This window comes from Choloepus didactylus, chromosome 6 (assembly GCF_015220235.1).
Source record: "Choloepus didactylus isolate mChoDid1 chromosome 6, mChoDid1.pri, whole genome shotgun sequence".
NCBI classification, from domain to species: domain Eukaryota; kingdom Metazoa; phylum Chordata; class Mammalia; order Pilosa; family Megalonychidae; genus Choloepus; species Choloepus didactylus.
In genome coordinates this window covers 33686957-33701559 of record NC_051312.1, presented here as the reverse complement: position 1 = coordinate 33701559, position 14603 = coordinate 33686957, and the positions used below count along the sequence as shown (strand labels likewise).

At 55.3% G+C, this 14603-nt stretch overlaps 2 protein-coding genes across 21 annotated transcripts in view; one reads left to right on the top strand and one right to left on the bottom strand.

Moving 5' to 3' along the window:
• Positions 1-1424: 1424 nt before the first annotated feature.
• LARGE2 (LARGE xylosyl- and glucuronyltransferase 2) lies at positions 1425-7684 on the top strand. The gene is given in 15 exon segments (XM_037838626.1): positions 1425-2278; positions 2373-2583; positions 2585-2735; positions 3068-3150; positions 3430-3553; positions 3783-3954; positions 4096-4200; positions 4675-4787; positions 4855-4980; positions 5074-5229; positions 5333-5493; positions 5957-6235; positions 6548-6697; positions 6793-6988; positions 7220-7684. Coding segments are annotated over 14 exon segments (2175 nt in total). The 5' UTR covers positions 1425-2278; positions 2373-2434; the 3' UTR covers positions 7430-7684.
• A 233-nt stretch (positions 7685-7917) lies between these two features.
• PHF21A (PHD finger protein 21A) overlaps positions 7918-14603 on the bottom strand; it is a 282142-nt gene continuing 275456 nt past the window's right edge. For all 20 annotated transcript variants that reach the window (XM_037838633.1, XM_037838635.1, XM_037838639.1 and 17 more), the window contains 2 exons: positions 14153-14256; positions 7918-12843 (listed from right to left, as the gene is read on the bottom strand). In XM_037838633.1, the coding sequence (XP_037694561.1) occupies positions 12580-12843; positions 14153-14256 (368 nt within the window). In that variant the 3' untranslated portion in view covers positions 7918-12579. The remainder of the gene's footprint in view (positions 12844-14152; positions 14257-14603) is intronic.

Here is a 14603-nt window from a genome sequence, read left to right as displayed (position 1 = left end):
AGGCGGACAGAGCAGCAGCCTCTCCAGGATGGAACATGCCTCTGAGGGGCCCTGGGGCGGGAGCCAGTGCCTCCTCCCACCCAACTAGTTGGGGAACTTGGGCCCAGCCAGTCTGGCAGCAGCTGGGCTACCTGAATTTCCTCTCCAGATCCTGGACCTGATAAGGTCCCAGAAACAAAGAATAGCTGTGTATACAGGAGGCAACAAGGGCAGCCCCTCCCCACTGGGCTACTGCCTGGACTTGACCACCTGGCTGGGCTGGGAGGACCTCCCGGCAGGCTGGCTGGCTCCTCCCCACTTCACTCTGCCCAAGTCACAGTGGAAGAGAAATAGGCCAACCCAGCAGATACGGATGTCACTGAGGCCCAGAGAGGGGAGCTGACTGGCCCAAGGTCACACAGCAAGTCCTAGAGGCAGAGCTGGGCTCAAACCAGGTCTCAGGCCTAGAGGACCAGCACCCTTTCCTGTGTCGATGTTTGTCTCCCTCTCCCGCTGCACACCCCTGAACAACCCCTTGAAGCCCCAGCAGGCATCTCTGCACTTGTTTCCCTTGAGTGGTGAGGTTGAGGCAGGGGTGGGGCCAGATCCATAGACCCAGCTTCCCCCTCTAACCCGCCACTCCCCTCCTTTCCTGAAGGCTTATCCTGGGCTAGGACCTGGCTGTGTGCCTTACCGGCTCTTTCCCTTTTAAGCTCCTCAGTCTCCATCAGGATCTTGGGGAGGGACTCGCCCACTCCCATGCAGCTGCATGCTGGAGGCTCAAAGCTCCAGTGGCCTGGGTGCCCCCACATCCCCGTCATCTCCAACTGCCAGATGGACACAAGGAGCTGCCATCAGTCTCCATAGCAACCACTGCCCCTGGCCTTTAAAGACCCAAAGCAGGACCTTCCTTGCAGTCCCCCATCTCCCAGAGAAAGGCATCCTGGCCTCAGCAGGGAGGAGTCGCCACTGTCTCAGGTGAGGCGGTTCTTCCACAGCCTCTTTGGGGGCCTGGCCTCTCAGACCCTCAACTTTTTACAGCCAGCGAGTCCCTGGAGGGTGGGTTCTCATTCCCAGCCACTTTCACACCTATTTGCTGAGCACTTGGAATGTGCCGGGCCCTGGCTGGGCACTGGGGAACCTGCACAGGAGGATCTAGACTGGTCCAATGCAGCTTTCACTCGGGGTGGGGCGGGGTTAGGCCATAAACTAAACAACTTCAGATGGTGACAAACACTAGGAAGCAAATAAACAAAAGGATGTCAAGGAAGAGTCAGCCTTGGGAGGATCTGCTTTCCAGGTAGAAGGAACATCAAGGGCAAGTCCTGGGGCAGGAAACAGGCTTGGAGGGGCAGCAAGCAAGTCTCCTCTGCAGTGTGGAGAGCCTGGGGTGGGGAAGGGGCAAGAAAGGGGATGCCTGAGGCTGGAAGGAGCCAGAGGGGCCTCGTGTTTAACAGGTCACCAACTGGGGGTAGTATAACGAGTGTATCACAGGAACGACGTGAGGGTTATCTGAGATGAGGCGTGTCAACCCCTTCGCAGGGGGCCGGGCCGGGCGTAAGCGCTCAGTCACCGGTAGCTGTCCCTGTTCACGGTCCCGGGGCGTCCACCAGCAGCCGCCCCCGAGGGCCAGTGGCGAGGCCGCGGCCCAGACAAGGGTGGGGAATCCCCAACCGTGAGGCGCCGCGCCAGCTCCCTGGAGGGAGGCGACCTGCACAAGGCCGCTTTGTCCAGGTTCTCGCCGCGCCCGGGCCGGGCCACCTGGACCAGGGCCGGGAGGGGAACGGGGCCTCCAGGTGCGGGTCGGCTCCGGGCAGATCACAGCCGGCCCCGCCTCCTGTCCCCAGAGCAGGTGTCCTGAGCCCCACGGCCCGGCATTCCTGCCCCCTCCCCCTTACCCCGCAGTGCTCCTTTTGATCCTAGGCCCCGGGTCGCGGGGCCCCGCCCTCGGGGTAGGGGTGAGGTTAGAGGAGACGGGGCTCCAGAGCTGGGAAGAGGGGGATGGGCCTTTCAGGGGGGGCTGCTCCCGCTCCCTCCAACCTAAAACGGGGGTTCCCGGGTTCCTCCCGGGCTGGGAGCAGTCGTATGCCTGGATAGGGGGCGGGGTCAGGCCCACGGGGGTCTCCCCGCCCCTTCTTCGAAAGCCAAGCGGAGGTGAAACCTGAACCCAGGTTGGGGGCAGGACCGGCTCCTGCTGGGACGGGGCTGGCCTGCACCCCGCCCCCCGCCTCCACCCTTTACCCGCCCCTGGGCCGGCGTCTGGAAGCGCAGGGCGGAGGCCCGGGAGCCGCTGGAGCAGGTGAGGGTGGCGACGCAGCGCGGGAGGGAGGACGAGGCGGCCTTCGGGACCCGCCGCCCAAAGCTGACCCCTGCCTTCCCTCCTCGGCCCCTAGGGCCCGAGATGGAGCCCGCAGCCCGGGGGCGCGCCCCCCCCTGAGAGCCCCCACCAGCAGCCATGCTGCCCCGAGGGCGCCCCCGGGCGCTGGGGGCCGCCGCGCTGCTGCTGCTGCTGCTGCTTCTGATCGGATTCTTCCTGTTCGGCGGGGACCTGGAGGGTGAGCGCCGCGAGCGGGGTGGGCGAGCGGGGCCCCGGGATCCTTCCTCTGCCCGCTGACGCCACGTGTCGGTCCCCCCCCCTCCACCCAGACGGGCGGCTGCGGGGGGCTGCTGTCCACGGCGGAGATCTGTCGGGGAACTACCCGGGTCACAACCGCTCGGCCTGCGTCCCGCGGCGGCAGCTGCCGCCCAAGTGCGAGGTAGATGCGCTCGGCCCCGGCGGCGGAAATCCCGCGGGCGCCGCGCCCCCAGCCCGGCCACCTGGGCCCCAGACGGGCCACCTGTGGGAATCACAACACCTGGCACCTGCTCTGGCCCTGACCAGCCAGCTGGGGACGCCTCGGGTTTACACCTCCTCTGCTCCCCGTCTGTTTCCTCATTTGTGAAATGAGAGGGTTGAACTCCTGCTCCCCGTTCCCCCATTCTTCCCTAGTGGGGCCGGCTACACTGCCCTAAGCCAGTCCAGCTCAACCTTGGGTTCTCACCTCAGGGCAGGAGAGGGACTGCTGCCGACCTGGTGTCCCCTCCCTAGCTCTTACACGTGGCCATTGTGTGTGCCGGACCGAAATCCAGCCGAGATGTCGCCACCCTGGTGAAATCCATGCTCTTCTACAGGTAATGCGGCCAGGTGTCAGTGGGGGAGGGTCACCGGTAGAGAGGAGCACAAAGTCTTGGGCAAGTCACTGGGTCTCAGAACCTCAGTGTTCCCATCTGTGACAGGGACACAGTGTCCTCTTCCTCCCCTGAAGGGAGGTTGTGAGAATATGCTGAGCTGGGGATGGAAAAGCTCTTTGTAAAAGATGGTGCTTCCACCTTTGCTGCCCTCGAGGTGGGGGTTGTCCCATGCTGTGTCTGCTGGGGCCTGTCAGGCTTCCTCCCCTGTCCACCCCAAAGGAAAAATCCGCTGCACCTTCACTTGGTGACTGATGCCGTGGCCAGAAACATCCTGGAGATGCTCTTCCACACGTGGATGGTGCCCGCTGTCTGGGTCAGCTTCTACGACGCTGATGAGCTCAAGGCAGGAGCCCTGGCCCATCCCCAGCCGTGCCCATCCCTCTCTTTCCTCCCAGGGCATGGTGTGTACAGAAAGGAGAGGTCAGAGCTGCCAGTCCCATCACATCCACTGAAGCTCAAATCTCTCACTCTTGGGACTCACCCCTTCCTCACACTGGGTCAACCTGAGTGTCCGCTGGCACTCTCAGGCACTTCCCTGAGCCAGGCTCATGCCCTGCCCTTCCCACCCACAGCCCCAGGTCTCCTGGATCCCCAACAAGCACTACTCTGGCCTCTATGGGCTGTTGAAGCTAGTGCTGCCTGGTGCCCTGCCCCCTGACCTGGCCCGGGTCATTGTCCTGGACACAGATGTCATCTTTGCCTCTGACATCGCGGAGCTCTGGGCACTCTTTGCTGACTTTTCTGGTGAGAGGCCTGTGACCCTGCCCCAACCAGCCCCCTACGTGGTCTGTCCAGGACCCACTCTGGTCCAGTCCTCAGCCATGGTCCGTAGCAGCCTTATGCCCTCCCCTCCCAGACAAGCAGCCTCATGCCCTCCCCTCCCAGACAAGCAGGTGATTGGTCTCGTGGAGAACCAGAGCGACTGGTACCTGGGCAACCTCTGGAAGAACCACAGGCCCTGGCCTGCCTTGGGCCGGGGATTTAACACAGGTGGGGATGGTAATGGGGGCAGGTGGGAGGGCTGGGCCTCTGGTCCTTGGGCCCCAGGGACTGGACAGGCACAGAATGCTAGGAAGCCCCCCAGGAAGAACAGTGCTGTGGAAGGAACACTGGATGAAGAGCCAGAAAACAGCTCCAACCTGGCTCTCCATGCTGGGTGACTTTGACCAAGTTGATCGGTCCCTCTGAGCCTCAGTTTTCCTCATCTCTTAAATGGGGATGATTTTATCAGCCCTGAATCACCGAGTGTGAGCAGATGGCCAGGAAGGTATTCTGTAAGCTTTGCAGCACCTCATCTTCACCCCCAGGAGGTGACTGCCGACAGAGGTAGTCCATGCTCATGTGCAAATAGTCAGCAAATACCAGTATGTCTAAAAAGAAACATTTATAAGATCCCTTCATGATGCCTGGGCCCCAGAAGCTGGGGCATCCACGTTTGTCACGAAGCCCTCTCCCCACCGGCAGGTGTGATCCTCCTGCGGCTGGACCGGCTTCGGCAGGGTGGCTGGGAGCAGATGTGGAAGCTGACGGCTAAGCAGGAGCTCCTCACCCTGCCCGCCACCTCACTGGCTGACCAGGTCTGGGGGAACCTTTGTGGGGGGGGGCAGCCTTGGGGCCGAGCGTGTGATGGCTGTCTCTGCCCAGGACATCTTCAATGCCGTAATCAAGGAGCACCCAGGGCTGGTGCAGCCTCTGCCCTGTGTCTGGAACGTGCAGCTGTCGGACCATACGCTGGCCGAGCGCTGCTACTCTGAGGCATCTGACCTCAAGGTGAGTGGGATGGGGACTGAGTAGTGGGGGGGAGGATGGGGACTCTTGTTCCCTGTCCCCATGCCCCCAACACTGACACTTTCCCTTGCCCAGGTGATTCACTGGAACTCGCCAAAGAAGCTACGGGTGAAGAACAAGCATGTGGAATTCTTCCGCAGCCTCTATCTGACCTTCCTGGAGTACGATGGGAACCTGCTGAGGAGAGAGCTCTTTGGGTGCCCCAGCCAGCCCCCACCTGGGGCTGAGCAGGTGAGATGGAGCTACCTTCCCTTGCCCCTCTCTGCTTTGGGGGGACGCACCCTTATCTGGGGGACATGGCCTCCTATCCTCCTTCCTGCACCTCCCCTCACAGTTGCAGCGGGCCCTGGTACAACTTGACGAGGAGGATGCCTGCTTTGAGTTCCGGCAGCAGCAGCTCACTGTGCACCGTGTGCACATCACCTTCCTGCCCCATGAGCCACCATCCCCCCGGCCCCATGATGTCACCCTGGTGGCCCAGCTATCCATGGACCGGTGAGGGTGCTGAGAGCAGCCCCAGGGAGCACAGCTTGGGCTGGGATTGGAAATTTCCAAGAGGAGGGTTTCATTTAGTAGAAGGAAGAGCTCTTGCTGCCTGATATGTGGTAGTGCCTGTCCCTCAAGAAGTTCCAGAAGTTGGAGACGCAGGATATGGTGGAAAGAACTTGGACTTTGGAGTCATTCAGATTCCTGGAACTGCCCCTCAGTAGCTGTGGGACCATGGGCAAGTCCTAATATCTCTGGTTCTTAGTTTCCTCAGCTGTAGAATGAGAAAATACCCTACTTGTGGGGGTAGCTGTGAAGATTAAACAAGGCCCAGCTCAAAAAGTGCTTGGAAGGTGCTCCGTGAGTCACTTGGAGTATCGGTGAACCACTGAGGGGGTGTTCATGGCAGCTAACTTTGGGGAGGTTCCCAGCCCTCCCTGGGCTCCTGAGCTGACTACCCTCCTCGCCCCAGGCTGCAGATGCTGGAAGCCCTGTGCAGCCACTGGCCGGGCCCCATGAGCCTGGCCTTGTACCTGTCAGACACAGAGGCCCTGCAGTTCCTGCGCTTCGTCGAAGCCTCGGCTGTGCTCTCCACACGGCAGGATGTGGCCTACCATGTGGTGTACCGCGAGGGCCCCCTCTACCCTATCAACCAGCTCCGCAATGTGGCCTTGGCCCAGGCCCTCACGCCTTATGTCTTCCTCAGTGACATTGACTTCTTGCCTGCCCTCTCCCTCTATGACTACCTCAGGTGGGCCTGGGGTTGGGGATGAGAGGAAAAGTATGTAGGAGGGATGTGGCCAAGGTGGGGGGCAGGTCCTGTGTGCCCTGTAAATTGTAAAATGGGGACCCATTTGGTTTCTTTGGGCTGCCACGGCGAGTGGGGGAGGCTGGGGCCTGCCTCAAACAGCAGCTCTGCATGTGTCTATCTTCTATGGGCATCAGGGTGGGAGGTCCTTTGAACAAAAGTCCTGTGGCTAATAGAAGTGTGGGAACCAGCAGGCCCAGTGCTGGAGGGCAGAGTCTGCCCCTTCTGTCCTGTTCACGGGCACTCCCTCTTCAGGGCCTCCATTGAGCAGCTAGAGCTGGGCAGCCGGCGGAAGGCGGCTCTGGTGGTGCCAGCATTTGAGACCCTGCACTACCGCCTCAGTTTCCCCAGTTCCAAGGCTGAACTGCTGGCCTTGCTGGACACTGGCACCCTCTACACCTTCAGGTACGAGTAGACCCAGTTCTGCCCCCCCACAGTGGCCCCCACCACTCATGAGCCCCTCACCTCAACCAAGCTCCCCACCCTATCCTGCTCCACAGGTATCATGCGTGGCCCCAGGGTCACACACCCACGAACTATGTCCGCTGGCGGGAGGCTCAGGCCCCCTACCGTGTGCAGTGGGCAGCTGACTATGAGCCGTACGTGGTGGTACCCCGTGACTGTCCCCGCTATGACCCCCGCTTCGTGGGCTTTGGCTGGAACAAGGTGGCCCACATTGTGGAGCTGGATGCACAGGTGAGGGGGCGGTGAGACCCTTGCTGCTTCCAGCTTTGATTTAAACACCTCCAGGCACAGGGAACTCACTACACCTCTGTGTGGCACACCGTATCACTAGGTAGTTCTCCCTTTGGCAGAACTAAAATCATTTGCCCTTTGTAATAAGTCTGTTCCCCATCCCCCAGGGCTCCCATCTTCCCCCAGCCCCAGCACTGACCATCCCTCTGCCCTCACTCCCCAACCCCCCAGGAATATGAGTTCCTGGTGCTACCCGAGGCCTTCACCATCCACCTGCCCCATGCTCCAAGCCTTGACATCTCCCGCTTCCGCTCCAGCCCTACCTACCGCCACTGCCTCCAGGCCCTCAAGGATGAGTTCCACCAGGACTTGTCCCGCCACTATGGGGCTGCTGCCCTCAAATACCTCACTGCCCTGCAGCAGCCACAGGGTCCTGCCTAAAACCCAAGCAGGCACATCCCTGCCTTGACTCACACACACACACTCCCTGCCGCCTCCCCTGCCATTGCTGTTTAAATTATTTAAGGTCTCTGTGGGAAGGGCTGGGGTGGGGCCTCTGGCGTGGGTCCTGGGGTCCTCCCCTTGCTGCTAGTCTATGGCTGGGGTCTAGTCTCCCTCTGCCCCAGCCAGTTTGGGGCTGGTCCCCCTATCTCAACTCTGTATATTCCTTTTTCATAATTAAAGTTTTAAAGACTCTTTTCCTGTTTCTCCTGGTTTGGGGATCAAGGGCTCTGGGCTGAGGGCATTAGGAAGCCCCAGAGAGGAACTGGGTCTGGCTCCCGAACAGCCTGACCCAGGGCGGACGGCGGCTGGGCCTGGGGTGAGTCATGCCCACCCTCCCCTGCCCAAACCCAACACTATGAGGCGAAAGACTTTATTTGGCTTTATTTAGTAAAATGTTAAAATAAATAAATACAAATTGATCAGCTGCTCTGTTTCCCCCACCCCCACCCCCTCCAAACAAAAACCAAACAAACAAAAACAAAAATTTTGAAGCACGAAACTCCAAATACAAGTTCTACTAAGACTGAAATCACAAAGGGTGTGGACAAGAGAGACAGGATTGGGGGCTAGCTGGCTCTTCTACCTGGAGCTTGCTGACCTCTGCCTTGCCCCGTCCTGCCCTGCCCAACTGCAGCTAACCCCGGGCAAAGGATGCAGTGACACTGGAGACAGGGTGCAGGGGCTAAAGGTTGTGGTGGGGGTGGGGATGGGGCCCTCAGGGAGGAAGGGACTTTGTGGGCCAGGCTGGGGCTGGGGTGGGGGCTGCCAAACAAAGTCCATGAGCACTGCCCTCCCCTTACAAGAGCTAATTTTAAGAGTTCCCACCCTGGCTCTCTGGAGGGGCTTCCTCCCCTTCACTTAGCTGGTGGGAGGGCCAGAGAAGAATCTTCCCAGGGGCCACGGACATGCCACTTGGAGAGGAGCTGACAAGCAGGAGGTGATAAATCAAGTGAGAATGGGACTCCTGTTTCCTGCCAAAAGTGCCCAGCTGAGGGGTGGGGTGAGGCCCACAGTCAGGCAGTTACAGAGTTAAGGTGCCTCCATCCAACATGAACCATAGGATCTGGAAAACTGAGGGCTGGGAAAAAACCTAGGCTACCAACAGACAGCCTTTTGCCCCTGGAGTAAAAGGCTCCTAAATTAAGCCCTTTGGATGGATGAGAGGCCACACCCTAAAAGGGAGTGAAGGGAGAAACCACTTAAGAGTGTGTGAGTTGGAATTGAGGGGAGAGCCCAGGGAGGCTCTGATGGTGCCAGAGATTAAGTATGAGAGATGGCTGGAGAGGCAATTGTACATGCAGAGCTTGAGATGGTCTGGAAATATGGCCACCCTCCTGGGAAAGGCCTGGAGGGAGCTGCTAGGTCAGAAGAACTGTGTGCAAACCCATTCATATCACCCACTGAGCCAGACCCAAGAACTTCAGACAGGTGGTGAAAAAACAGGGACAGAGAGGCAGGCCCTGCAGGGAATCTGGGCACACAGATGGTGCCAGCTAGAGGCAGCCCCACACAGGTACGGTTCCCTGAAGGCTACTCTGAGCTGGGTTGCCCAAAGGGCCTGATAAGGAAGGAAGAAATCGTAACTCTGGATGAGCTCAGCAGAGACAAGACCCAGCAGGCAGGATCCATGAAAGAAAAAGGACCCGCGGGCAACAAGAATATGAGAGGCGCAGATGACAGCAACGTGACCTCACTGCCTTCAGGCCCCAGTGCCTGAGCCACAGAAAATGACAAGGGGACTTCTGGTCAAGGGCCCTGCAGGCAGCTCCTTTCCAGTGTAGCCTCTCCCTGGCCTTTGAAGTGACTGCAAAGCTAGTTGGTCTCAGATACGTGTCTGGCTGGCACCAGGCACCTGGAAGAGCAGCTCAACACTGGGGTCTTAGGAAAGAGCAGCAAAAGGGAAGGAGCGGAAGGAACGAGAGGCAGCTGTGGGGGCAGTATCATGAGTTGTACGTCTTGGGGATCACAGTCATCCACAGGTCTGGGGGTGGGGGGAGGCAGTGAAGCAATAGGAGTGACCAGGGCCTCTTTTCTGTAGTTAACTGATTTTTCTGGAGTCCAGAATATGGGTTTGAGGCAGAGTTGCATCTTGTACTCCATGCTAGCCAAGTTACAAAACACCTCATATCTGACTTTGGGAAGAATCCGTATCCCAATCTGTCTTGCTCAGGCAAGGTCAGAATTTGATTGTTCAAAACAGCAGACAAAACACTGGTCAGTTCCTAGCCCCACCAGAGACCCTGAGAGGCCTCAGGCAGCTCCCCACTGAGCCAAGACTTCTAGTAACGAGAGCTTCCCAACTTCTTTCAAGCAAAGATAGGCACTGCACGGCACCCCCCAGCCTATGCGTCCAAACAAGTCAAACGGAAGCACTCTAATGGGCATGCAGCCTGCAGCTGGTCTCTGAACCTCGGCCAACTATTCCTCCTAGTCCAGGCAGCTCCCAAATAAAAATGGCTAGGCATAGCACCTTGGTTTCTGAATGAGAAGGGGTCTGTCTCCTCTCTGTCCCCCTCATCCAACCTAGCAGCAAGAGCCTGACTTTGAGACCTCTGTAGCCAAGCTCTTAATTCCCTCTTCTAAATATCCCAAGGAGGATGAACAGAAATGGCTGGTATGGATGAGACACGTTTTACTCTTGTGTCTTTCTTGGTTGCATTTGCTTTCAGGATCCATCTTTGTCTGCCTGGGTCTAACTGGCTGGGGGAGAAGCTAATGGGACTGTTTCTGCCACTCCTAGACTCTGGGCACTGCTGGGTGTGAGGCAGACTTCGGGGAGATGCTCCCTTAGGACAAGGGTGCCAAGTCTCTGCCTCCCTCCTGTCATAGATGGGGTAAAGGTCTCCAGCAGGAGCACATTTCTGACAAAATTTATTTCCTCCAAGGCAAGATGATAGAACCAAGGTTTTCTTAAAAAGGAAGGAGGCCATGATGGGCCAAGCAAAGGCAAGCACAGAGATCCTAGCCAGAAGTTACCCAGGAAGCGTATGGGTGGACAGAGTGGAGTAAGTTCCATCTCTGGTGCCCTGCAGGCAGAGAAAGTGGCTGGAGCTTCAGACCTCGCTTCAAGTCAAGAGGACACAAAGGCCACCTTGGGCTCTCTCTCCCAGGGACACCATGTACCCTCAAAAGACAACTCAGCTTGCTCCTCCTTTCTAAGCACCAAGAGCTGATGCAGTCAGTCTGCCCCCTCTCCCCTTCTCCCCCTCCAAGAGCAGGGTGCATGGGCACCACTGAGTTTTAGTGGCCATGTCCCTCGAAGTTGTCCCCCAGGCACTCATAATGCTGGTGGCTGAAAGACCAAGAGCAGCACCAAAGGAAAGGATCTTATTTAGGCACCAGCCTTTTGCGCTAGCAAAATCTATTGGACAGAGGAGACAATGGGTAGGGCCCTGATTCCATCCACATTCCATCTGGGCTTCAGAAACAGGAGAATGTGACAAGATCCCTGCACCAAGAAGAGAGGACAGTCTTTTCTGAGAAGGGGAGAATGGTGGGGAGAGTTCCACCCCTGCACTTTAGGGCTGCAGCCATCTTTAGGACAGAATTGTGGAGACTAGCCCACCAGTCTTGAGACACAAACACAGCAAAATGTCATCATAATCAGTAGGTTCTGTGCTAAAAAATTATAACTACACAGCATTTTCTCCAGTTCTGACACCTTTTTTTAATAGAAATCACTGTTTTTAGGAAACAAATAGCACTTGTGTAATTTGTTTTTTTACAATGTTTCTTACCTTCATCTTAATTTAAGTAACACTAGGAAGACCTCAATATCTTTTATTTTCCTTTTAATTTAAAAAAAAGTTGTTGTTGTTTTCCCCAGATACAAAGATTTTTGCCCTTGCATAAAAAAAGTGCCCCAAACGATGACACAAGGACTCACAAAGACTCACTGGACCTCACTGACACTATGATTCCTATTCTACCATGCAAGGTCTCAACTACCCTTAATTGGACTGTCAGCCTGAAAAACAGCTTTTCTATTCCTTATTTTAGTTTTTGTTACCAAAAAAGTAAAATAAACAACAAAATAAAACTTTTTTTAAAGAGAAAAGAAAACAAAAATAAAAAAAAAAAAAGAGAGAGAAAAGAAACATTCGATTCACACACACCTGGGTCACATGCTGCTTTGCTCAGGATCTTCTCTTCTTATAAATATAGAAAAGGGATGGAGCTTGTTTTCAAGTAAAATCACTGACCCACCTTTTTTCCTTCCTTGACACCCAACAGCCTTTTTCCCTGCCATGGGCAGGGGCCAGCTGAGGCCCCAGGCTCTGCTTGTTCTTGGAGAGGGAACTTGACCAGATCATCTCCAGGGATGTGTGCCAATTCACCAGAGGAGGGAAGGACTGGGACTGGCACGAGGCTTCGGGAGTGGCGGGGGTGCCCATGTAGGGTAGCGGAGTGCTCTGGGAGAAGGACCTAGTGGCCAGTCTTGGTGTGTATCTCGCCTTGCACTCCGCCCACTCCAGACAATATGAAATACTGCTCATTTGATAGACTTTCCCCACCCCTTGCTCCCTCCCATCCCCTCCCCATACCTCTTCTGGGCACTGGGATTGGTTCAATCTCAATTTCCTTTTTTTGGTTTTATAGTACTGCAAGTTTGGAAACAGGAAAGCCCACACATTCTTTGGACTTGTCTTCTCTACCTAAACAAACAGCTTGGCAAATAGGGATCTGAAACCTGCTCTCCTCCCTCCGCCCATCCCTGCTCCCCACCCAAGGGAAAAAAAAACAAAACAAAAAACCCATCCTGGCTGTGGAGGCTGCTGCAGGCACACACTGGTGTATAATAGAGAGAGTAAATATATTATTTCACTTGGCATGGTGCTGGCAAAGAACCTCCAGCTGGCACTATTTCATGTAACATGGTCCAATCTTTGCATGTACACACAGAATAAGAAGGATCAATTGGCAAACTCTGGTGCCACCTGGCACAAGCATCTTCTCTCTCTCTGGAACCAAAGAACCAAAAGAATTCTGTACTTTCCAGAAGAAATCCGGCTTTGCTTTTTTAGAGTCTTCAGTATTTTGCTCCTCCTTGCCACCGGGATTCCGAGGCTTCTCCTAGCGGGGTTCTGTTATTTAGTCTCTTCCCCCTGGTTACAGTTCACTGTGCAGCTCTGGGAGGAGGGGGTGGGGGAAGGGACCAGCGTAGAGGTGGCGGCATTGGTAGGGGGGGTGCAGTCTGGGCCATTGGAGATGGCCCCCACAGTGGCCTCAGAGTCTACAGGTTTGGAGAGGTCAATGCCGTGGATGAGGCGGATCAGCTGTTTTACTTTCTCCAGGGAGCTGTGCATCTCCTTCTGCCGTGCCAGGATGGTGTTCTTCATTTCCATGCATTTCTGCAGCAAATGAGAAGGCAATGGCACTGAACCTCCTGCTTTTCCAAGAGGCCTGGCAGCCCCTGAGGAGAGGAGCTCCCCCTCTATCTCCAGGTAAAAGAATTCCCGCTGGCTAGCCTGCAGCCTCCAGACCTTTGCTCTGCTCCACACTGGAGTGGGGACTACTTCCCAAGGAAAGAAAGAAGCCCAGGAGGCAAGAGAATGGCTTAAAACCCAACTATGCTTGACACTAGGATGTAAAATGTTAAAGACCTAACTCTCATTCCTACTGGAATACTATAAAATAAAAGTCATTGAAAAAAAAAAAGTTCCCACAGCTACTCTGAAGCTGGTTTGGGCAAGTTTTGGTATGCTTTTGCCCTAGGGCAGAAAATGAGCCAGTGATCTGGATTCAATTGGAGGGCCTACTGAGGATCATTCCGGTCAGCAAGGATTTAGAGGCAGGGCCTGGGGCAGGCCAGTGATGCTTAGGAGAATCAAAGACAGTCCAAGGCCAAAGGACTGCAGCAAACAGAACCCCTTCTGCACAGTCACGGGCTTGTGGCCTTTTGCCCTTGGCCTCCCACATGCGCTGGCTTCTGGGCTGGGAGATGTGAGATGCTAGACACAGGTACTGGGAGGAGGAAGGAGCAGGTGAGTGGGACAGTGCAACTGCCACCAAGTCCAAGGCACACCTCATTCTAACCAGGGTGACCTACTCAGCAGAGAAGAGAACTTGCTTCTGTTCGGAGAAGCTCTCTATCACTGCTGCCAATACAGCCCTCTCTCCCACCTAGGCAAGCCAGGCTGGACAGTATTTACTTCCAGTATTTGCCCCTGGAAACCCCTCTTACTCAGGTTTGTGAGGAAAATCTGGGAATGCCATCAGCATGGCATGGAGGCAAGGGAGGGAGGGACAGGTGATATGAATCATGTGACTGGACCTGGTCTGTGTCTGCCCAGCCTTGAGCTAGGTGCCATGCTCCTCCAAAATAATACATAGAGGTGACGGCTCCATTGTAACTGAAGCAAGCAGGTGCCTGCCACTTTCTCTCTTCAATATGGAGAACGAAAATCTGCTCTCAGATCAAAGAAGAGGATGTTCCAGACCCTAACGAAGGCATCATATACCAACTGGCCACCTGTACTGTACCTGAGGGTTGAACTCAAAACTGAAGGGCAAACTTTGTACCCGAACAATATTAATAAAGTGAAGGACCTGAATTGGCCCTTGGGAGCACATGTCCTGTTATGTCCATGGAAGGTTCTGTATCTATGAACTTAGGTCTTAATGTGTCTTTCTATCATTGAGGGCACAAGGTTTACTTACACTTATAGAATTGCTGAGCTGTTTCACCTTCTGCTCTAATAGTTCTCGTTCTTGTTTTAGATCTGAACTCCATTTAAGTAACTTCTGTTTCTCTTCTTCTTTTGCTTAAAAAAGAATAGGGACAGTTTTTAACAATAAATTCTTTGAAAAGGTCACGTACTCAGAATGCTTGCCCAAGAAGGTATTTTTCACCACAGTCCCTCTGATTCCCACAGCCAGTGCACAGAACTTGCCCACCTGGACTTCCCTTTTTTATATAATAGTTATGCTAAGAAACTTGTCAGTGGTTTAGATACTGCTTCTCATTTTTCTTCCCTAAGAAAGTACTACACAAACTATCCACTTTATTCAAGAAAAAGCTTTTTAACTTTAAATTTTCTTTTGAAAAAAAAATACTGCTTTCTACTATATATATTTTAATTCTCTATTCCCTACCCACTCCCCTACCCCC